Source organism: Ranitomeya variabilis, chromosome 1, assembly GCF_051348905.1.
Source record: "Ranitomeya variabilis isolate aRanVar5 chromosome 1, aRanVar5.hap1, whole genome shotgun sequence".
Taxonomy (NCBI): domain Eukaryota; kingdom Metazoa; phylum Chordata; class Amphibia; order Anura; family Dendrobatidae; genus Ranitomeya; species Ranitomeya variabilis.
In genome coordinates, this window is record NC_135232.1 from 660144736 (window position 1) to 660168832 (window position 24097).

Below are 24097 nucleotides of genomic sequence, written 5' to 3' on the forward strand. Positions count from 1 at the left end.
GTGACTGCTACATCCGGGTTGCGGCCATTCTGTATGCGCCTGCGCAGCCACCAGCATCAGCGCAGGCGCCGTCTCTCCTGAGTCACCCCGGAAGTTTGCGGTACTGCTTCCGGGGGATAATACACCGGACCCACGCTGCCTGCGCACCATCCGAGATGGCGCCGCAGGATCACCTTACCCCAGCGTTTCGGTCCCTGCAGGTCGGCTGGGTGAATTTTTGTGAGCCAGGCGACTCCCCGGACCTGGCCTCACGGTACCTGCCAGCAGAGGGGGGAAGCTACCATAGGACCCCCGACGCTGCTTCCAGCTTCTGGAGCCCTTGCCGTCCCATAAAGGTAAACCGCGCAAGCGGCATCCAGGCTGGGTATCCTCTTCTCTCCACGCGTCTCCCGTAGGAACAGGAAACCAACTGTGGGAGCGAGGGGGACCGCCCCTTTTATCTCTCCATAGGGTTTCCTGTTCCTAGGGGCGGATCCCCTCTCTCAAGTGGGTGCTGTCGTGGCGAAGAGAAAAAAGTATTTAGTCAGTCAGCAATAGTGCAAGTTCCACCACTTAAAGATGAGGAGGCGTCTGTAATTTACATCATAGGTAGACCTCAACTATGGGAGACAAACTGAGAAACAAAAATCCAGAAAATCACATTGTCTGTTTTTTTTTATCATTTTATTTGCATATTAGGGTGGAAAATAAGTATTTGGTCAGAAACAAAATTTCATCTCAATACTTTGTCATTGCCAACAAAGGATGTATTACAGAGGTCAAACGTTTTCTGTAAGTCTTCACAAGGTTGCCAACCACTGTTGTTGGTATGTTGGCCCATTCCTCCATGCAGATCTCCTCTAGAGCAGTGATGTTTTTGGCTTTTCGCTTGGCAACACGGACTTTCAAATCCCTCCAAAGGTTTTCTATAGGGTTGAGATCTGCATGGAGGAATGGGCCAACATACCAACAACAGTGTGTGGCAACCTTGTGAAGACTTACAGAAAACGTTTGACCTCTGTCATTGCCAACAAAGGATGTATTACAAAGTATTGAGATGAAATTTTGTTTCTGACCAAATACTTATTTTCCACCATAATATGCAAATAAAATGATAAAAAAACAGACTGTGATTTTCTGGATTTTTGTTTCTCAGTTTGTCTCCCATAGTTGAGGTCTACCTATGATGTAAATTACAGACGCCTCCTCATCTTTTTAAGTGGTGGAACTTGCACTATTGCTGACTGACTAAATACTTTTTTGCCCCACTTTATATCTATCTATATATATCATGTGCTTCTAACCGCGGTAGTCCTCTCAATCTCTGGAATATAACTGATACGTGGGAGAGGTGCCGCCCTTTTGTATCTGTAGGTTTCCTGTTCCTGAAGGGCGGATCCCCTCTCTCGTGGTGCTGTCATGGGAGTCCGAATAAATGTATGTTCAGTAAATGCACTCAATACTTAGTCAGGGCTCCTTCTGCATCAATTACTGCATCAATGTGGTGTGGCATGGAGGCGATCAGCCTGTGGCACTGCTGAGGCGTTATGGAAGCCCAAGGTTGCTTTGAACGCAGCCTTCAGCTTGTCTGCATTATTGGGTCTGGTGTCTCATCTCCCTCTTGACAACACCCCATAGATTCTCTATGAGGTTAAGGTCAGGCAAGTTTGCTGGCCAATTAAGCACAGTGATACGGTTTTTAAACCAAGTATTGGCACTTTTGGCAGTGTGGACAGGTGCCAAGTCCTGCTGGAGAAAGAAATTTCTATCTCCAAAAAGTTTGTCGGCAGAGGGAAGTACGAAGTGCTCTAAAATTTCCTGGTAGACGGCTGTGCTGACTTTGGTCTTGATAAGACACAGTGGCCCTACACCAGCAGATGGCATGGCTCCCCAAACCATCACCGATTGTGGAAACTTCACACTAGACCTCAAGCAGCTTGGATTGTGGCCTCTCCACTCTTCCTCCAGACTCTGCTTTTCATTTGGTAATCTAGGTCCCAAAGTTTACTTTCATCTGAAAAAAACCACCTTAGACCACTAAGCAACAGTACAGTTCTTCTCCTTGGCCCAGGTAAGACATCTGGCGTTGTCTATTGGTCATGAGTTGCTTGACACAAGGAATACGACACTTGTAGCCCATGTACTGGATTCGTCTGTGTGTGGTGGCTCTTGAAGCTATGACTCTTGCAGCAGTCCACTCCTTTTGAAACTCCCTCAAATTTTTGAATGGCTTTTTCTTAACCTTTTCCAGAAAGTGGTAATCCCAATTGCTTGTGTGCCTTTTTCTACCACATATTTTCCTTCCACTCAACTTTCCATTAATATGCTTGGATACAGCACTCTGAACAGCCAGCTTCTTTAACAATGAACTCTTATGGCTTACGCTCCTTGTGGAGTGTGACAATGACTGCCTTCTGGACATCTGTCAAGTCAGAAGTCTTCCCCATGATTGGGGAGGGTTCTGAAACAGATTAAGGAACCTTTTTAAATGCTTAGGAAACCTTTGCAGATGTTTGGTAATTATTCCAATTTACTGAGATAATGACTTGGGATTTCATTGGCTGTAAGCCATAATAATCAACATTAACAGAAAAACCCTTGAAATACATCACTGTTTGTAATGACTATGAGTTTCACTTTTTGTATTGAAGAACTGAAATAAATTGTTTGATAATATTTTAATTCTGTGAGAAGCACCTATACATATATTAATTTAAAATCACTTTCAATTTTGGAAAAACCTGTTTAAAAGAATAAGATTGGTTGGTTTTAAAGGGATTATAACTTTAGGACAGGCCATCACTTTACGCTTTGTTAAATGTGTGCAGATCTAGGAGAATTGACCTAAAGAGCTGCATTTAGGGCAATTTCACACCAGGTGTTCTCAGCATTTTTTTCTGCAGCAAAACCTGATGATCTCTTGGCAGGAAAGAAGCCAAAGAAAAAGAAAAAACAAAACAAGTGAGATTGGGGAAATAATCAGCCACATGGGATTGTGATGTCTTTAGGGATTCTAGACACCAAACCAACATATGGATACGTAGCTGGGCTTTAGTGTTCCAAAACATGCCTATAGCAAAAATCTGGATGTTTGTGAGCAACAGTTTTCAAGCTTTAGGGCTCATTTCCACTTGCGAGGAAAACGGACGAGTGCAATCTGATTAAAAAAAATAAATAAATTATATATATTTTGCACTCGCATAACAATCGCATACATTACATCCGTTTTTTTCGGTCCAGATTACGGACCGTTTTTTCTCTCGCAAGTGGAAATGAGCCCTTACTCTGTGTTGAGGCCTCTCATACAGCAAAATAGTGCATGCACAAGTAGTCATATGGCAGTAGCAGTACCCCTTGTTACAGAGTAAGGAACGGAGGTGTACTGAGCTTGTCTGCATCTAGGAATGGACATTGTCATTGGAGAGGGGTCACCAAATCTGGACAAGCAAGATTTTCTTTATGTACATAAACTTATACAAGGGTTAGTATAGGACTTATCAACCATCAAATTCTTCTGTGATAGTCAAACTGAAATACCTCACAGAATATCCCACTCCCAGAGGTTTCTTCTTATTTTTGCGGGGATCGCCCTGAGAATTTGTGCTGGACTGTTCTAGAAGACCTTCCTTCTTCTGTCTGGGAATTATGTTTATATCTCCATTTACACCTTTTCCTTTAAACGGAACATCAATCAGCCCTTGGCATTTGCTCAGAATGAAATCCCATGGGGTCGAATCATCAGAGGAGAAGAAGCCAAGTAGCTGTAGGAAAAGTGCTACAGAAACCTGGGCATCTCTGGCAGCATAAAACACCTGAAAAACAAAACAAAAAAAAAAAATGTTAGAGGATCCTAGTTGACCAACTCGGCTGCAGTTTTAAGATGCTTAAAGTTTCTCACCCACACTGTTGAAAAGCTTAAAGGGAATCTGTCACCAGGTTTTTGCTACCCCATTAGAGCAACATAATGTAAGAGGTACAGACCCCGATAACAGCAATGTCATTGAGCTGCTTGCTGTCATTTTCATAAAAAAAATTAGCCGGATTACTTACGGTAATGCTCTTTTAATGAGTCCATGACAGCACCCACTGGAGAGATAGGGATCCGCCCCAAGGAACAGGAAACCTACAGAGACATAAAAGGGGGCGGTCCCCCTCTCCTCCTCAGTTTAATTTCAGAGTACCCGGAGGACCGCCAGTGTTAGTCAATCATCACAATGTATCATCAGAATATAAACTTCATAGAAGTAATTACATTGGCTTTTATTAGGGAGGGATGTGACTGGGTGCTGTCATGGACTCATTAAAAGAGCATTACCGTAAGTAATCCGGCTATTTACCCTTCGCCATGACAGCACCCACTGGAGAGATTTCCAGAGACCAACACCTAGGGGGGGACCACCGTGCTGAGGATAGTCCTGCCAAAGTGTAGGTCAGAGTCGGAAGACAGGTCGAGCCTGTAGTGATTATAGAAAGTGGAAGGAGCCAACCAAGTTGCAGCCTTACATATATCTTCGATTGGCACGTTCCCTTTTTCGGCCCAGGAAGAAGCCATGGCTCTGGTGGAATGTGCTTTGATGCCCTCCGGAGGTTCTTCATTTTTCATGGAATAGGCCAACCGGATAGCGTCTCTTATCCACCTGGATAATGTTGCTCTTGTGACTCCATATCCTTTCTTTTTGCCCTGGAAGGATATGAACAGAGCCCTACTCTGCCTCCAACTACTAGTTTTCTCAATATATTGCAAAACTACTCTCCTGACGTCTAGAGTATGGAATTTTTGTTCTTCAGGAGTAGAGGGGTCTTTAAAGAAGGTAGGAAGATGTATCTCCTGTGACCTGTGGAACTTCCCTGCTACCTTAGGAAGGTATAGGGGGTCCGGTTTTAAGATTAGTCTGTCATGAAATGTGAGAAGGTAAGGTTGATCTATCGACAAGGCCTGAATGTCGCTGACTCTTCTAGCCGATGTTAAGGCTACTAAGAAGGCTGTTTTTAACGACAAGTGTTTTAAAGATGCTGTGTCTATAGGCTCAAACGGAGATTCTGTTAGAGAGTCTAAGACTAGATTTAGATCCCAAGGAGCTACCCTAGGTATGTGGACAGGAGTAACTCGTTCACAGGCCGTGATGAAGCGGGATACCCATTTATTACCAGCAATATTATGGCCATAGAGGGCACCCAGAGCAGACACCTGGACCTTTAATGTGTTAACTGACAGACCTAACTCTTTCCCTTTCTGTAGAAATTCTAATATAGATTTTATTGGGACTTCAGAGGGGTTTGAACTAGTATGGAACTGTAGAAATTTCTTCCATACTTTGGTGTAAATTTTTGTCGTAGATGGTTTCCTGCTAAGCAGGAGTGTATCAATTAGGCCTTTTGAAAACCCCTTGGAATTTAATATCTGCCTTTCAAATTCCAGGCCGTCAGGTGGAGGCTGTCCACCTGAGGGTGGAAGAAAGGTCCCTGAGAGAGAAGGTTTGGAATTGAGGGAAGGACCCAAGGATCCGTCACCGACATTGACCGCAGGCACGAGAACCATGGTCTCTTGGGCCAGAATGGCGCTATCAGTATTATCCTGGCCTGCTCTTCCCTGATTTTCCGTATTACTTGTGGAAGCAGAATTATCGGAGGGAAAGCATACGCCAGCTTGAATTGCCATGGTGTTTGAAGAGCATCTAGAATGTCCGGGTGATCTGCACGGGACCGAGATGCGAATTTGTGGACTTGTTTGTTTTGTTTTGTAGCGAACAGGTCTATTTGGGGTTTGCCCCATAACAATGTTATCTTGTGGAAAATGTGAGGATTGAGACACCATTCTCCTTGATGAAGAGTGTGTCGACTTAGAAAGTCCGCTTGTTGATTGTCCTCTCCTTTGATGTGGACTGCCGAGAGGGACAACAGATGCTTTTCGGCCAGGATTAAGGTACTGTTTGCGGAAGACATTAGAGCGTCTGATCTTGTGCCGCCTTGTTTGTTTAAATACGCCACTGTCGTACTGTTGTCTGAACAGATTCTGACGTGGTTTCCTCGTAGCTGTGGGAGAAATTGACGCAGTGCATAGTTTACCGCATTCAATTCTTTCAGGTTTGATGAATATAAATCCTCATTCTTATCCCAGGTTCCCTGGCAGAATCTATCTCCCATGTGTGCGCCCCACCCGTGGGGACTAGCGTCCGTAGTTATCGTGTGGGATGGTGATATTACCCAAGGGACACCCCCCGCTAGGTTGTCTTTATTTAGCCACCATTCTAAGGAGGATAAGACTTTCTCGGATAAAGTTATTTTCGATTCAAGGTGCCCCAGAAATTTTCTCTGTTCCCGAAGTATCTGATGTTGTAATGTTCGGGTATGAAGTTGTGCCCACTGAACGGCTGGAGTACAGGAGGAGAGGGATCCTAGCAAGGACATTCCTGCTCTCAGGGACATTTGAGGTTTGTGAATGGCCGCCACAACTTTACCCTCTATAAGAGATATTTTTTCTTGGGGAAGTAGACATTTTTGCTTTATGGAATCTAGATTAAATCCCAAAAATGTCTGAAGAGAAAGTGGGATGAGTCTGGATTTTTTATAGTTGACGATCCAGCCCAGGCTTTCTAAGGACGAGACAGTGTCAGCTAATCGTTCCGCACACTGAAGGGATGAATTTCCTACAACTAAAAAATCATCTAAGTAGGGAATGATTAATGTGTCTCTCTGGCGAAGGTAGGCCATTACTTCTAACATTACCTTCGTGAAGATCCTGGGTGCCGTGGAGAGACCGAAGGGCATGGCTGTATACTGGAAATGATGAATCTCCCCCTCAAGAGTTACTGCCACTCTTAAGTATTTTTGATACCTACTATGGATAGGGAGATGGTAGTAGGCATCTTTTAAATCAATGCCGCCCATTCTACAATTTGGAAAAAGGAGCTTAATGGCCGATCTAATAGACTCCATTTTAAACGTATAATTTTTAATAAACGTATTGAGTTTTTTAAGATTTATAATTGTTCGAAATGAACCATCGGGTTTAGGGATTAAAAATAACGGAGAGTAGAACCCTTTACCCTCTTGTCCCTTTGGCACCGTAACTAAAACATTTTTAACTATAAGACTTCTAATTTACAGTTCAAGGGCCTTCTGTTGCACAGGTGAGGAAAGGGCTGTTAAAATAAAGGAATCATGGGGAATTTGGAGGAATTCTATTTTCATTCCTTCCTTAAAATTTTTCTTTCCCCAATGGCGAAAAATCACGTCAAGTTCCTGGGTGCTAAATATTATTAACCTGCCCCCTACTGGGGTGTCTGGTGTTTCAAAATTTGTTATCTCTACGGAAGGGGGGGCCTTTGAACATAGTGCCACCCTGTTTTCCCTCTCTTGTGGCCCATCGTGACGATCTTTCATTTTGTGTTCTTTTCCCGAACGGCCTCTTCCTAAAGGTCTTCCTATAGAAAGGAATTGAGGGGTCAGGGAAGGCTTTTTTCCTCTCTTTTGCTTTTTTGAGGATCTCGTCTAATGCTTTCCCAAACAAAAACTCACCCTCACACGGAATAGCGCAGATCTTAGCCTTTGACTGCGTATCCCCCTTCCAGCTCTTCATCCATAACGCACGTCTGGCATTATTAATTAGACCGGCTGATCTTGCTGCAAGGCGAAGAGAGTCAGCTGAAGCATCGGCCATGAATGCTGCTGCACCTCTAATTAGTGGTATCGCATCCCGCAATTTTTGTCTGGAGACCCCCTGTTCGATCTGTTGATCCAGCTGATCAATCCAAACAAGCATGGATCTAGCAGTGCACGTGCTGGCAATTGATGGTTTAAATATGCCCGTGGAAGCCTCCCATAATCGTTTCAGTGACGATTCTGCCTTCCGATCTAGAGGATCGGAAAGTAGGCCCGCATCCTCGACTGGTAGAGCTGACTGTTTTGAGGTGGAGGCGACTGCAGCGTCCACCTTAGGGATTTTAGTCCATGAAATTAACTCCTCATCATTAAAGGGGTACTTCCTTTTGGAGGCTGACGGGAGAAAACCTCTCTGGTCCTGTTTCTCCCACTCCCTCTTTATCAGTGCCTTAACCGCAGGAATTACTGGGAATGCTCTTCTCTTCCTCTCCGCCAACCCTGCAAACATGATGTCTTGTGCAGTTTGGTCGTCTTTTGTATCCTCACAACCTATAGTATTCCTGATGGACTTTACTAGGTTGTCCACCCCATCAAGGGGAAAACAAGCTCGACCCTCAATGTCGGAATGTGTTGAGGAAGAGGATGACGCCTGCGAGGAATCTGAGTGGATAACGCCTTCCTCCTCGGACTCAGAGCTGGATATAGCCTTTTCTTTCCCGGATTTTTTAGGGGGGGTACTGGCTTGTGAGATGGCCTATAATTCCTCTCTAATTATGGCCCATATATCTGTGACCGACATAGATGGACTCTGCATTGTTTCCGCCATACACTGATTGCAGAGTTTTTTGGGGTGGGAATCTGGGAGAGGCTCGTCACATAACGCACATTGCTTGTGCTTAGATTTCTGTCTCTTTTTGGCCTGGGAGAAGAAGACATTTGTGGAAAAGGGTGTCAGCTTTATAGGCAGAGGGGAAATCACACTCACCCAGTGAAGCTGTACGGTACCGAAATAGGAGGCTGCGACTTTCTGGATCTTGAATCCTTGGTCTCACTCCTGTGGCTGGCATCTGAGGACCTTCTGCTGGCTGGCTCACCTGCTGGGTCCACAGTCTTGCCTGGGGACGACATGTTGCATCGCCTGTGCGTTTGCAACTTCCCCCTTTTTATAGGCCAGGATCCGGTCAGTAAACTTTTTTTTTTTTTTCTTTTCTTTTCTCCCACAGCGGTGCACTGCGCATGCGCGAAACCGCGCTTCCCCCCACCGCTGTGTGAGTGACCCGGAAGTGCTCCTCTACCTCCGGGTCATTCTGGGGATTCTTACACCGCTCCACGCATGTGCGGCCGCCATTATCCCGGCCTGCGCTATGGAGCGGTGGACCGGCTGCCGCTGCAGCTGTGCCGCAGATCCCGGACCCTTTACCTGGTGGTCCGCGTCTGGAGCCTCTTCAAGGCCGCACCTCTGCAGCGTTGCTCCTGTGGAATCGGCGTCTCTCCCGGACTCAGCCATCCCACATGCCGGCCAGACGAGGGGGGAGCCGTCTAACGGAATCTCCCCCGACGCTGCATCTGGACTGCATCCCCTGCCGTTCCCGCAGAAACCGCACAGGCGGATGCTCCTAGCCCAGGTAAGATCTTCTGTAGTCTTCAGAGATCCTGTCCCCTGGGAACAGGAAACCTAAACTGAGGAGGAGAGGGGGACCGCCCCCTTTTATGTCTCTGTAGGTTTCCTGTTCCTTGGGGCGGATCCCTATCTCTCCAGTGGGTGCTGTCATGGCGAAGGGTAAAAAAATCACTGGTCTATTTGCTGCAGATCTAGCAGTGCTCTGAATGCCACTGTGCAAAGGCAAAAGACTGCTAATCTGTGGTGGGGTTATACCGAGCTCATGAATATGGAGAACTATACAGCAGCAAGTTTACTAGTCCTCTAGTGACAAACATCAGTTTTACCAGCAGGAAATCAAAATTACCCTATGCAGCCCAGTAAGGGACATGAATCAGTCTCTGCCTCTACATTATGCTGCTCTAAGATTAGATGGCAATTCTGGTGACAGTCACATCAAAGGCAAGATGACAAAAAAAAAAAATAAAATAATTGATAAGGAGATTTTTGTTTACTTACCGTAAAATCTTTTTCTCCGAGCCATTCATTGGGGGACACAGGACCATGGGGTGTATGCTTGCTGCCACTAGGAGGACACTAAGTAGACAGAAAGATTAACTCCTCCTCTGCAGTATACACCCCATCACTGGATACAATTTCAACCAGTTCGGTAGTAAAGCAGTAGGAGCATGAACAAAGACAACTATGTCAAAACCAAGAAGTAACAACAAGCCAAAACAGGCTAACAGGGTGGGTGCTGTGTCCCCCAATGAATGGCTCGGAGAAAAAGATTTTACGGTAAGTAAACAAAAATCTCCTTTTCTCCTACGCCTCATTGGGGGACACAGGACCATGGGACGTACAAAAGCAGTCCCTGGGTGGGGAGCAATATGCTAATACCCCATGTACCACTGGCTTACGGCTTAAGGAACTGCCGCTTGCAGAATACGCCTGCCAAGGGCGGCGTCTGCGGAAGAAATAGAATGAATGTGGTAATGCTTGGTAAAGGTGTGCAAACTGGACCACGTCGCAGCCTTGCAGACCTGTTGTGCCGACGCCTGATGCCGAATGGCCCACGAGGCGCCCACCGACCGAGTAGAATGAGCCTTGATCCCAGCTGGGATAGGCACACCCTTGACACGATAGGATTCTTGAATGGCTGACCGAATCCATTTTGCTAGAGTGGCTTTTGAAGCAGGAGAACCCCTCCTGGGCCCCTCTGGAAGTACGAACAGGACGTCTGACGTACGAAAGGGAGCCGTCCTCGAGACGTACCGACGAAGAGCTCTCACCACATCAAGAGTGTGTAGAGCCTTCTCGATGCGATGGACAGGTGTCGGGCAGAACGAAGGTAAAACAATCTCCTCATTTAGGTGGAAAGAGGAGACGACCTTGGGCAAAAAGGTGGGAGAGGTCCTCAATACCGCCTTGTCCGGATGAAAAATTAGGAAGGGAGGGCGGCAAGAGAGCGCAGCCAACTCCGAGACCCGTCTGATGGACGTGACGGCCACCAGGAAGACTACCTTCCAAGAAAGGAGGGTTAAGGAAACGTCCTGCAGCGGTTCGAAGGGAGCCTCCTGAAGTGCTCCGAGAACTAAGTTGAGATCCCACGGATCTAAGGGTGACCTGTAGGGAGGCGCCACACGGGAGACTCCCTGGAAAAAAGTTTTCACCGGCAACCTATTGGCAATCTTCCGCTGGAAAAGAACTGACAATGCCGAAACCTGACCCTTTAGGGAGCTAAGGGCAAGTCCCGACTCTAGTCCGGACTGAAGAAACTCCAGTATGGAAGGAACAGAAAACACTAGAGGGGACCGTCCCTGTGCCTCGCACCATGAGAAAAAAATTCGCCAGGTACGGTGATAAGCACGCATGGAAACAGGTTTCCTAGCTCTGATCATGGTGGAGGACACCCTGGGAGAGAAACCCGCTTGGCCTAGAATCCAGGACTCAACAGCCAGGCCGTCAAAGACAGGGCCCCTGAGTTCTGATGGTAAATTGGGCCCTGTGAAAGAAGATCCGCGCGATCTGGAAGACGCCAAGGGACGTCGGTTACCAGCTGAACCATTTCGGCGTACCATGCCCGACGCGGCCAGTCTGGCGCGACGAGAATCACTGGTACCCCCTCTGCCCTGATCTTTTTGATGACCCTCGGTAGTAGGGGAAGAGGAGGAAAAATGTACGGGAGTCGGAATTGGCGCCAAGGCAGGACCAGGGCGTCCACTCCGAGGGCCCGTGGGTCGAGGGACCGAGCAAGGAACTGAGGAACCTTGTTGTTCATCCTGGAAGCCATGAGATCCACATCCGGAGTCCCCCAGCGATGGCAAATCTGCTGGAAGACCTCCGGGTGGAGGGACCATTCTCCGGAGGCGATGCCCTGGCGGCTGAGGTAGTCCGCCGCCCAATTTTCCACACCTGGAATGTGGATCGCCGATATGGTCGAATGGTTCGACTCCGCCCAATGGAGGATGTGAGACACCTCGAGCATGGCCGTCCTGCTGCGGGTTCCGCCCTGACGGTTGATATACGCCACGGCCGTGGCGTTGTCGGACTGGATTCTGACTGGATGACCTGCCAGAAGACGGTGAAACTGGTACAGTGCTAGCCTGATAGCTCGAATCTCGAGGATGTTGATGGCAAGGCGAGACTCTTGAGCGGACCACCGCCCCTGGGCTGTGTGATGGTTGAAGACCGCTCCCCAGCCTATGAGACTGGCATCGGTGGTCACCACCAGCCATCGTACTGGGAGAAAGGACCTTCCCTGAGTTAGGGAGGACTTCAGCGTCCACCACCTTAGGGTCTTCCTGACCCGAGGGGACAGGATAAATCGGCGATCGAGGGAGGACGGTTTGCCGTCCCAAGCCGACAAAAGTGCATGTTGCAGAGGACGGAGGTGAAACTGCGCAAATGGAACCGCTTCCATGGCCGCTACCATCTGTCCGAGAACTCGCATGCTGGCGCGAATGGAGTGGGATACTGGGCGAGAAAGACGCTGGGCTCCCTGCTGCAAGGCCAAAACCTTGTCTTGAGGGAGTATGACCAGACCGCGGGAAGTGTCTAGTATCATCCCCAGGAAGGAGATTTGTTGAGCCGGAATTGGAGAAGATTTTTCGAAATTTATCTTCCATCCCAGACGAGAAAGAGTATCCACCGTGAGAACGACGGACTCTTCGCACGCCGGGTAGGAAGGACCCTTTATTAGGAGGTCGTCCAAGTACGGAATTACCACCACTCCCCTGGAATGAAGAATGGCCATGGCAGCCGCCATGACCTTCGTAAAAACTCTGGGGGCGGTGGCGAGACCGAAGGGCAAGGCCACAAATTGGAAGTGTTCCCCGCAAAAGGCGAAGCGAAGGAACTGCTGATGCGGAGGGAAAATCGGTATGTGCAGGTAGGCATCCTTGATGTCTATGGATGCCAGGAATTCTCCCTTTTCCATAGACGCGACCACAGAACGGAGGGATTCCATCCTGAAGTGTCTGATTTTTATGAATCTGTTTAGTAGCTTCAGGTCTAGGATCGGACGAAGTGATCCGTCCTTCTTTGGGACCACGAACAGATTCGAATAGAAACCCTTGAATCTTTGTTCTAGGGGGACCGGAATGATGACTCCGTCCCTTTGTAGTGCCCGTATTGCCTGGAGAAATGCCGTGGTCTTTGACCTTTGAGGGCAAGATTGGAAGAAGCGTGTAGGGGGGAAGGAGGAAAATTCTATTTTGTATCCGGTGGACACCAGATCTCTGACCCACTCGTCGGAAACGACTGAGAGCCAGGTTTGATGGAACAAAAGTAGACGTCCGCCTACTTTGTCGGAGTCCACCGGATGGTGCAAGGAGTCATTGGGCGGAGGATCCCTGGGATGCTGATCCCTTAGATCCGGGAGGTTTAGGCCTGGGTCTCCAGTTACGATTAGGTCTGTAAGAGACCTGGGTGCCTCGGCCACCGCGCGAACCTCGGCCTGATGCGGGGGTAGGAGATGAGGAAGACCAGTTGGTATTGGGCCGAAACGGCCGAAATGGAGGTTGCTGCTGGTACCGAAAGGGCCGGGTAGGCTTTTGCTGGGGGAGAAATTTACTTTTCCCTCCGGTAGCATCCGAAATCATTTGGTCCAATTTTTCTCCAAATAACCGACCAGCCTGGTAAGGCAGGGCTGTTAGAGAACGTTTAGAAGCCGAATCTGCTCGCCAATCCCTGAGCCACAGGGCTCTCCTGATGGAGATTGCATTGGCGGCTGCCTGTGCAGCGCAATTAGCTGCGTCCATAGAGGCATTGACTATGAAGTCTCCGGCCTGCACTATCTGGTTAACCAGGATGCTGGCTTCTGGAGGTAAATCACTGGCTTGGATGTTAGAGGACAGAGTCTCAGTCCAAGAGACCATAGCCTTAGCCACCCAGGAGGCGGCGAAGGATGGGAAGAGAGACGCTCCTGTGGCCTCGAAGGCGGAACGAGCCAGATGATCAATCTGGCGATCAGAGGGATTCTTAACTGAGGAACCGTCCGAAAGAGACAGGATGGTCTTGGACGCGAGGTGTGACACAGCAGGGTCCACCGAGGGAGACTGTAGCCAGTCTTTGACTAATTCCCGAGAAAAGGGGTATTTGGCCTCTATGAACTTTTGACCTATGAAGCGTTTATCTGGACGATCCCTATGTTTTTGTACAACCTCCTTGAAGTGAGGGTGAGTGACAAAAACCTTTTTAACCCGTTTAGTTTTTTTGAAAGACACCGCGTATTCGGGTTCCGATGCGGAGTCTTCAGTCACCTTCAGGGTCTGATTTACCGCCTCAATGAGAGAGTCGAGAGACTCCTGGGAGGAGGGGGGTTCCTGAACGTAGGAAATGTCGGACTCATATTCAGAGTCATCCGATTTAGGAGAAGGGGACCGAGAAGCAGAGCTTGCGGGTACTGAAGGGCCCGCTAGCTGATGGTCAGGGGATGAAACGCGAACACGTTTTTTAGAGCCCCGGGTGGAAAGTGACCGGTTACGCCCCCTGCTGGTAGACGAATCCATATCGTCGTCTGAATCCTCCACGGTCCGACCTGGAGGGGGGCCCCGGAGGGAGTCAATTGCCCTGGCTAGGGAAGCCACAGATCGTGACAGAGAGGTTGCCCACTCAGGGGGGCTAGGCTCTACCGGATCAACGGGAGCGGCATCGGCGACGGTACCGGCGTCGGCAGGGGGCGGCTGCACAGAGGGTGAGACGCAGTCTACACACAAAGGGTTAGTGTGGGCTCGGGGCAGGGCCGCATTGCAAGTGGCACATACAGTGAAAAACATTGTATGCTTCTTGTTACCCTTTTTTGTCTCCTTAGATTGAGACATAGTGCCTTGGGGACAGAGCGGGCAGTATACGCAGGGAAGGGGTTAAGCTTTCTTGAAGCAGCTTACCCACGGTCCTTTCTGTGTCCCCAGAGAGAGATGGCGGTTCTGTTGCAGGAATTCTCCTTTGAGCGCTGCAGAAGCGTGGGCTCCGTACAGAGAGAGAGTGAGAATATGGCCCCCGAGATTTGGAGAGCGCTTCTCGTCCCAGACGAGAAGCGCCGGTGTAGGGGGCGGAGCTACGGCCGTGGGAGGAGATTTTTCCCCTGCGGCCTACTCCGGCTGAAGAAGCCGGGGACTAAATTTTTAGGGCCTGCCGACGAATGTGCGGCGGCGGCCGCGACGTAGCGCCGCCGAGCACCACCGACCCCCGGTCGGCGGTGCCTCTCCCTGGGGACCCGGACCGCAACGCTACCGCTAAGAAGGAGCAGGGGGGGTCCCCTGAAGGTACTTACAGCCCCTTGTCCCGGTTCTCACAGCGGACACCTCTGTGAAGATGTGCACTCAATCCATGCACCCAGGATGGGGATGGAGAGGCCCCTGATGCATCACGCTGCAGTGATGTGCACTCAATCCATGAGCAGAGGGGACTGCGGCACAATATCCCCTCCGGACTGCATTCTTCTTACATTGCTGTAAAGCAGGGTCCTGGAGGGGATTGGGGGAAAGCGGGACCGTATAGGAACCGTTGCCCTGGCGCAAACCTTTTGTGCGCCATACGTCGCAGGAGAGGGACGGGGAGGTATACTCGCCGTGCTCGCCTGTTGTTGGTTCGGGGGAGAGCGGACCTTATGAAAAAAAAAAAAGGACCCGTCGCCCCCTTCACTCCGTTAAATAAAAAATTAAAAATTTACAGAAAATTCAAAATGAAAAATCAAAATAAATAAAGTTGGGGTCTGGAAAAAAGACCCAAGTGCCTCCTAAGACACTAAGCAAGAACTGGTTGAAATTGTATCCAGTGATGGGGTGTATACTGCAGAGGAGGAGTTAATCTTTCTGTCTACTTAGTGTCCTCCTAGTGGCAGCAAGCATACACCCCATGGTCCTGTGTCCCCCAATGAGGCGTAGGAGAAAGATGTATTATGCAAGGGGTATATAAACACATACCTGGTCCTGTGTGAATTCCTCGGCGTCCCAGTTACTGCAACGAAGCTGAAAAGATTTGGCCAGAGGATAGCACAGGATAGTTTCAGACAGCGATTTAAGACTCAGGCTGTTTTGAAAAATGTCCCTCCTGAAAATAAAAAGGTAAAATATAAAATAATTATATATATATTTATATTTTTAAGGGGTAAAACAAACAGAACTTCGTTTTGTCACAGTGTAGAAAGATTGCCAGTGACACCTGTTACTTAAAAACCTATTCTCACAGAGTGAGTCCTTTTAAGAGGCATGGATCAGGCTTGGTTTGAGTGTCCAGTTACTATGTGACTGTACCCACAAGCTCTCAGCATTCTCGGATTCCGGCGACGAAGGGCAGTCATTTGACTACAAGTATGATTTACCGTATTTTTCGGACTACAAGACGCACTTTTTCCCCCCCAAAAAAAGGGGAAAATTGGGGGGTGCGTCTAATAGTCGCAATGCATGCTTACCGGCAGTGGTGTGGTGGCGGCGGCAGAGGTGCGGTATGGCGTGCACAGGGTCCCTTCCACCGGTCAGGTGACGCAGCGGCCCGGAATGCAATGTGAGCAGCAGAGCCGGGTTGATCACCGGTTTATCGGTGGTGGCGGCGGCCATCTTCCCGAGGCCACGCGTGCGCAGATGGAGTGCTCTGCTTCACGGGGCTTCAGGAAAATGGCCGCGGGAGGCCGTGCGTGTGCAGATGGAGATCGTGGCGGCCATTTTCCTGAAGCTGAGTTTGCAGATTTAGATCTCGGCTTCAGGAAAATGGCCGCCGCAATCTCCATCTGCACACGCACGGCCATTTTCCTGAATCAGAGCACTCCATCTGCGCACGCGCGGCCTCGGGAAGATGGCCACCGCCACCGATATTCAGCCCGGCTCTGCTGCTCACATTGCATTCCGGGCAGCTGCATCACCTCACCGGTGGAAGGGACCCAGCGAACGCCATACCGCACCTCTGCCGCCGCCACACCACTGCTGGAACCCCCCCATGGACACCAGGCCGTGGCGTCACCCACCTAAGCAGGAAGGGACCCTGCTCAGGTGCACGCCACACCGCATCACCCCACCTCTGCCGACACCATGCCTCCTGTGACCCTGCTCTGCCACCGCCAGCCCTCAGGTAAGATACTGTAAATTCGGACACTAAGACTGACCCCATCTTATAAAAAATAAAATAAATCTGCAATTTTCACCCCAAATTTGGGGTGTGCTTTATGGTCCGGTGTGTCTCATAGTCCGAAGAATACGGTACATACAGGCTCATACCAACTAGACCATCTAGTAGGAATGTGGCCATAAAGTCTGAAAATGCTTGCTTATCACCAGAAAATCCTGACAGGCTGTGGCAACTGTAAGGCTGCAGAAGTCTGCAGTCAGACTACATACTCATAGCAAGTCTGGAAACCCCTTTAAGATCTTTCAGTGTTACATTATATACTGTATTTTGCAGACTAAGAGGCACTCTTCCTACAAACAGTGGAGGAAAATGGAGGGGGGGGGGGGTGCAACTCCTGTACCTGCTGCTGAAGAGAAATGAATACTCATTATATTAATCCCCTTTGGTAGCTGGCACACATATGCCAGGAAGCTGCAGCCAACACTGTGCCCACTATTGAAGCTCAGTGAATATTCACTGCTCTCCATACACACTCCAGGCGTGGGGAGCAGCAAGTATTCCAGCAGCTGTCCTTGGCTTGTAGGCAGGGTATGACATCACTGCCATGTGATGCTTAGAAGCATAAATCAGCTGTTGCCATCAGAACAGGACGCTGCGAGGGAGCGTAGGGAAGGCAAGCAGAATGGTTTGTGGGTTTTTTAATGTTTTTTTCTGAAAGGGGCCATGTATGCCAGGATGGGGATGAGGGAGACCATGCCTACCAGGATTGGGGATATTAGTACAGAACTGACCACATTTTGATTTCATTTTTTTTTCTCCTGTAGTTTCCTCCTCTAAAACCCAAGTGTGTCTTATGGTCCAGTGTGTCTCAATCTGAAAAATCTGGTAGTTTGTGTCTGAACAAAAGATACTTGCCACATTTAAATTGATAACCAGTTATGTAACTGGCTAATCCCAATTTACACAATTGCTTGGATCAATAGTGAATACAAATCTGTAAAAGACACCTACCTATGTCTCATTGCAAGATAGCGTATGTCAACAATGCCCTTCACAGAGAGCCCATACTCATTCATCAATTTGGAGGCATCTTCCCAACAACCTACACCGACTTTCAGAACATTAGTGGACGCCAGAAGAGCCACTAAGGTGTTGGGAATGTTGCAGCTAGTGCTGACCAAGCGAGGCAGACGGACCAGTACACAGAAGCCACTGTGGGAGGCCATCTGTAGCAGGGAAATCGGGTTTGCTCTCCCATCTACAGACACCTGAAAAATAAATAGATAAGATGAAGGGTCACAATGGGCCGTTAGCATAAGTTACTATTTGAGATTCATTCTAAAGGTACCGTCACACTAAACGATATCGCTAGCGATCCGTGACGTTGCAGCGTCCTGGATAGCGATATCGTTGTGTTTGACACACAGCAGCGATCAGGATCCTGCTGAGATATCGCTGGTCGTTGATTAAAGTTCAGAACTTTATTTGGTCGTCAGATCGCCGTGTATCGTTGTGTTTGACAGCAAAAGCAACGATACCAGCGATGTTTTACAACGGCAACCAGGGTAAATATCGGGTTACTAAGCGCAGGGCCACGCTTAGTAACCCGATGTTTACCCTGGTTACCAGTGTAAAAAGTAAAAAAACAAACAGTACATACTCACCTTCGCGTCCCCCGGCGTCCGCTTCCTGCACTGACTGCGCGCCGGCCCTAAAGTGAAAGCACAGCACAGCGGTGAGGTCACCGCTCTGCTGTTAGGGCCGGCACTCAGTCAGTGCAGGAAGCGGACGCCGGGGGACGCGAAGGCGAGTATGTACTGTTTGTTTTTTTACATTTTACACTGGTAACCAGGGTAAACATCGGGTTACTAAGCGCGGCCCTGCGCTTAGCAACCCAATGTTTACCCTGGTTACCCAGGGACCTCGGCATCGTTGGTCGCTGGAGAGCGGTCTGTGTGACAGCTCTCCAGTGACCAAACAGCGACGCTGCAGCGATCAGCATCGTTGTCTGTATCGCTGCAGCGTCGCTTAGTGTGAAGGTACCTTAAGAAGCATACCACGTATTCATGTAGTACAGAGTTTCCATACAAAGCCAGTTACTACAGCTGAGCAAATCATCTCTAGAGGCAGTGTCCACATTTAGGTCTTTAACAAAAAACAAAAACAAACAAACACAACCACACACACACGTAGGGGCCTAGTAATCAGAAGAGGCACCAAGAATACCAGAATTTGAGGTCCAGCTGAAGTTCACACTGCCCTGAGAGCTGCCACAGTTTACATGTGAATTTTCAGACTAGAATCATTTAAGACTTTTGCTATACAATCCTGCAGAAGAGTCATCGCCAAGTTGGATAACCCCCTTTAAAAATAAGTTTAGTTTCATCTTCATAGATGGATATTGTCAGAACGCTTTAACAAGCACTATCGCAATTCACTGCCATTAATATCTCACCAACTTCTTTTACAATTGTAGCTTTTTAGACAGACCACTACTGCTATCACTCTCCTGAAGCAATAGGGATCGTAAATAGTGCACGTGTTCTGCTGCCTAGCAGGGGAGGTCGGTCTCCAAGGCACCAAGCCATAAACAATGTTAAGGGTGTTTTTAGGGCATGACCAATTTCACTACCTGCAGAGAAAATAAACTCCCTTCCAGTCTCTATACTGTGAGACTGAGTGCGCTGCAATCACTGCCAGCACTGAGAGCCTGCCCTCCACATACAGGCTGCCTAGTAGTGTGCAGGGAGTACAGCCACGCTCACCATAACTCCCTGTACCCAGATATGACTGGGAAAGAACAGCTGCAGGGAGGATACTGGTTAATTTTATCCCTGTAGCCACTACTGGGGTGAAGAAATCCTTCTTGTGGTTCTTGTGTAATCAGCGTTAGAAGTTTTCAGCTAATGAGATGCCTGTGCTTCTGGGCAGGACTGTAGGCAGAGTGATCTTCCTGCTCTAAGCAAGAGAAACCATGGAGAGACCTGCCCACAGGCCGCCTTGAAGCACAAACATGTTCCTCATCATAGAGACAGACTGTGCTTTGGGGCAGCCTGTGGGCAGGACTCTTCTTGGTTTCTCTGGTTTAGAGTAGGAAGATCAGACTGCCTACAGTCCCGCCCAGGAGCACGAAAACTTCTAACACAAAAACCACAAGACTGATTTCTTCACGCCAGGTATCATTTTAATCAGTATAACACTGCCAACCTGACAGTCAAAATCCTGCAGACAGGTTCGCTTTTATGCATTTTACCATCAAATTAAGCCTATATCTGCAAGTAGGTAGTATTTCTGGGCATGAAATCTCTCAATAACGGCGGAAAGTTTTAATAAGCAGAAAATTGCTTGCATTTACAAGCACTTGCAGTACTCATTTATGAAGATTGGAATAATCCTTTAAAAGGGAGTGTCAGTAGGATCAACCCGACATCGGGTGTAACAGTATGCCGATGTTGGACTCCCCCTGTTTGTTGTGGGCTCTGGCGCCGAGTCTGCACCTTTCCGGGCTCATGTCAGCTGACATGTGCCTGCAACAGCCTCAGGTGGAATAGTGTTCCACTTGCGGCTGATAACTAGTTAAATGCTGCTGTCAATTTCTGACAGCGTCATTTAACGTGCTTACCAGAAGCACATCACTAATCCTGCCCATGGGTGACCCCGTCACATGATCGTGGGTCACCGATGGTTTGTCATAGCTGGATTGCTATGAGAACCGGGTGGCGCTCATAGCAAGTGAGCATTTCTGCTACACAGGCGATGTGATCATCACCTGTGTGTAGAGGCAATTGAAGTAGTGCAGCTTCTAGTCTCCCATAGAGGCTATTGAAGCATGCAAAAGGTAAAAAAAAAAAAAAAAAAGCCCTGAAATGACCATACTAACCAAGATTTAAAATACAAAATTGTTATGGCTCTGGGAAGGGGAGCAGAAGAGGAATATGCAAAAATGAAAATACCTATGGTCGAAAGAGTTAAGGTGTCTATATTGTCATAGAAGATGAATAAAAGGACATCTTCCTAGTATTTAGATGAGTTGTTCGGGATCCATGGACTGAACACAGATCGCCAGAAAATCTGCCTCCAGAGCTCATTTTATATGAAAGCGATGTTACCAGGGTGAGACATGTAATGACTGACAGTCTACTCTCACTGCATAGTAAAGCAGAAATTAGCTTAGGCTCATCTCCAGCAGCACTTTTGTTCTCCAGGCACAGCTGATGGCACCATTACAACCAATACCTTCAGCTGATCTCATAGGCAGTGTTGGGGAGGGAAGAACAGAACACACACGGCTTAGGAGGGTTTGTCAAACTGACAGATTACCTTTAAAAGGAGGTATAGTAAAGGATAAAGTAACATCTTGAAATGGGCAGCATTCATCACATCAATTAACTTAACTTACATTTGCAGACATGCCTTCTCTGCTCACTTTACAGCAGTCACGTATCCCCTCAGTTGTGATCTGGCCACAAATCAGTTTTTCCAGTTTTCTGGAATAATGTGCCTTGTCTACGCATGCACCTTTCCAACTGCATACTGACATGCCAAGAAAAGGGACATCGCTGATGACAACGCCGACTACGAAGTTGGCCTAATTTGTCTAGATAACATGTGCCCAGTAAATGCAGCCAGATTACTACAGAGGGGTGGGGGAAAACTGCATGACTAATATAAAGTGGGCAAAGCAGGCACTATTAGAAATGAACTTGTAAGCAAGTCAAAGTTCACGTGCTGGGGAATTGAAGATAAATATTTTATACTCGAAAGTTTCAAAACTTTTAGATGTACGGTAGCAACAATGGCTAGGAGAGCCCAAACATCTGAAAACGTACCCACTCGCAGTCCACCCCAAGTACTGGGTATTCGTCAAGGTCTCGCTGTAATGAAGGCCACACCGCCTCCCATTCTTCAGCCTTAGAGACTATTTTTATTGGAGCCTGCAGAAGTTTTTCCACAGAAAACACAGATCGTTCTCTTTCTAAAGATTGATGCACTTTCTGATCCGATCCATGGATCTCTGCGGCCAACGCAGTACACAAGTCTTTGTGGTCAACATTAGTACACAGCTGCTGCCTCCGGCGATTGATAAGCTTCCACAGAACAAGACATCCAACTGTAGTACCCACCAGAGAGGCGACACCAAGGGTTATACCTGCATGTCTGGGCATTCTGCTGCAAGACCTGGTAAAGAGTCAAGACAGAATTATGAAAACAGTGTCTCATTTTGCTTTTAAGTACAGACCAATCACAATTTTTGAAAAGTTGTATCTAAATCCAGTCCAACCGGGGGATGGGGGGCGGTGTAAAGGAAAAAAAACAAAACATTTGATCCGGTATTTGGATCATATTCATCCATGCAAATCAATGGGCCCGTGGAAACCATAGAATGAAAGGGTTTTTCTCATTTATATAATTTATTTAGCTCCATTAACTACACAGCTCTTTACATTCCTTATCAGTGTGTCCTTTGAGTGTGGGAGAAAACCCACACAAGCACAAGGAGAATATACAGACTCTAGCAGGTGTCCTGCTGCCCTCCAAAAGAATCAGATCACACTCTAATCACAGTCTGATCAGTGTCACCCAATTCTCTGAGATGAGAGCATAGTCATCTGCACCTGCCCTTCGTCTCAGCTACTGCTCTCCTGTGCTTCAAACTTCATATAGGAATAACAGGTGAGAGAAAGGAAGTTGAGGCTTAAGGTATGTTCACAGTCGGTGAACTGTGATATTTGAAAAATCACAGCATGGTGACAGTGGTTAGCTCTGCAGCACAGGTTTCAAATCCCACCAAGGACAACATCTGCAAGGAGTTTGTATGTTCTCCCCGTGCTTGAGTGTGTTTCCTCCAGGATCTCCAATGGGGACTGTAATTATCTGTAAAGAGCTTCAGCATATGATAGCACATTTAACATGATGTATTTTTGACTAGGATTCTCCCCCCCCCCCCCCCCCCGTGTTTCAGTTGGGGTTAAATCCTCTCATACAAGACTTATTTATAAGCCGACTCTTTATAACCCCACAGAGTGGTAAAAAGAGATTTTGATGCATATATCTAAGGTCTTGTGCAAAAACCATGACTCCGTGAGACACTAGTAAATGAATGGCTTCCTTGTGCTATTCCCAACCACCCTCCTAAGCAGGATCCATAGCACTGGACAAAACCTGTACACTTGACAAGGGGTTTGTTTGGTTTGTCAAAGACAGGGTATCTGGATCTGAGAAGGTAGTTTATATCCACACTATTACAGAACTGTACAGCAACCTGGAATCCATTAACATTGCTCCTAAAACCATCATGTTACTTATTCCCACCGATACCTGAAGCATTATAAAGGGCTAGATAGGAAGTCTGGATGTGCTCATCACTCCATCTCCACCATTACAACCCAGGAGACCAGCACTCGCTAGTAGTAGTAGTAGAAGTAGCTTTGTATTTGGCAGACCATAGGCAGCTTTCAGGCCTACATAAGGAGGCCAGGTCACAGAGCTGGATTTCATACCGATGGTTTGTATGCAAGGAGCAAACACACAGCAGGGGGGATTAAGCAGCACTAAACACTGAAAGAAATCCCTCACAATCCAATGGTCTCCGGTAATGGCGGCCACAAAGATAAACCCCACACACAGCCGTCCGCAGAGAGCCGCCGCAGCAGCAGCAGCCATAACCAGCGCTATACACGGAGGAGCAGTACCTGCACGCCGCCTGCGTTCCACCACTTCATACACTTCCTCTTCCGGGGTGACGTCAGCACGCACCCTAGTGATCCTCTTATACAGACCGGCGTTCTTGTTTAACCCCTTCCTGTCACGCAGGGCCGGAACCGAACCTGCTCCATAGAGCAGAGCACTGTCTTCTCTGGAGATAAGACCCGAGCGCTGCCATAGAAGAAACTCACCGCCTGAACACATTAAACTATATGGATTTTCACATTTGTTTCTCAGAAAGCTGGGTGACGACTAATATGCCCACCATTACTGTCACTAAGTGGGTAGAGATCTGTTACAGATGCCACTCAGGAAGTTGGGAGAGCTGAGTAGCAATCTGTGCAGAAGCCATAATGTGGGCTCTATGTGGCCTGGTAGCAGCGGATCCTGACAACTGTCGGTCATGGTGCTGGGCGGGATGGGGTGGGAGAGTTATCTGTATCGGTTAAGGGGGCTTCCAGGGACGAGATCACAGGTTACGTCATCGATATATGAGATGAGTTGGGGTCACAGCCACCGATCAGCTGAAATTCACATGAATGGGTGTCTGCCCCCACCAATCTCACACTCAGTGACGGTGTATACATGCTAACAGGTATAAACTAACACATGCAGCTCTACACTTATGTTACTGACTTTATGGCA

At 48.1% G+C, this 24097-nt stretch overlaps 1 protein-coding gene across 3 annotated transcripts; it reads right to left on the reverse strand.

The window, feature by feature from the left end:
* Nucleotides 1-2653: 2653 nt before the first annotated feature.
* Nucleotides 2654-23880, reverse strand: LOC143775240 (exonuclease 3'-5' domain-containing protein 2-like). Of its 3 annotated transcripts, none has more exons than XM_077263151.1 (5): nt 23324-23441; nt 21577-21925; nt 17759-18015; nt 15610-15736; nt 2654-3791 (listed from the first exon to the last, which is right to left on the reverse strand). In XM_077263151.1, exons 2-5 carry the CDS (start codon nt 21910-21912, stop codon nt 3477-3479), a joined length of 1035 nt encoding a protein of 344 aa, XP_077119266.1. In that variant the 5' UTR covers nt 21913-21925; nt 23324-23441; the 3' UTR covers nt 2654-3476. The 3 variants fall into 3 exon arrangements, with proteins under 3 accessions (XP_077119266.1, XP_077119258.1, XP_077119250.1); XM_077263143.1 differs by lacking the exon at nt 23324-23441 and adding an exon at nt 23066-23308 and having other exon boundaries at nt 2747-3791; XM_077263135.1 differs by having other exon boundaries at nt 2749-3791; nt 23440-23880.
* Nucleotides 23881-24097: the final 217 nt, after the last annotated feature.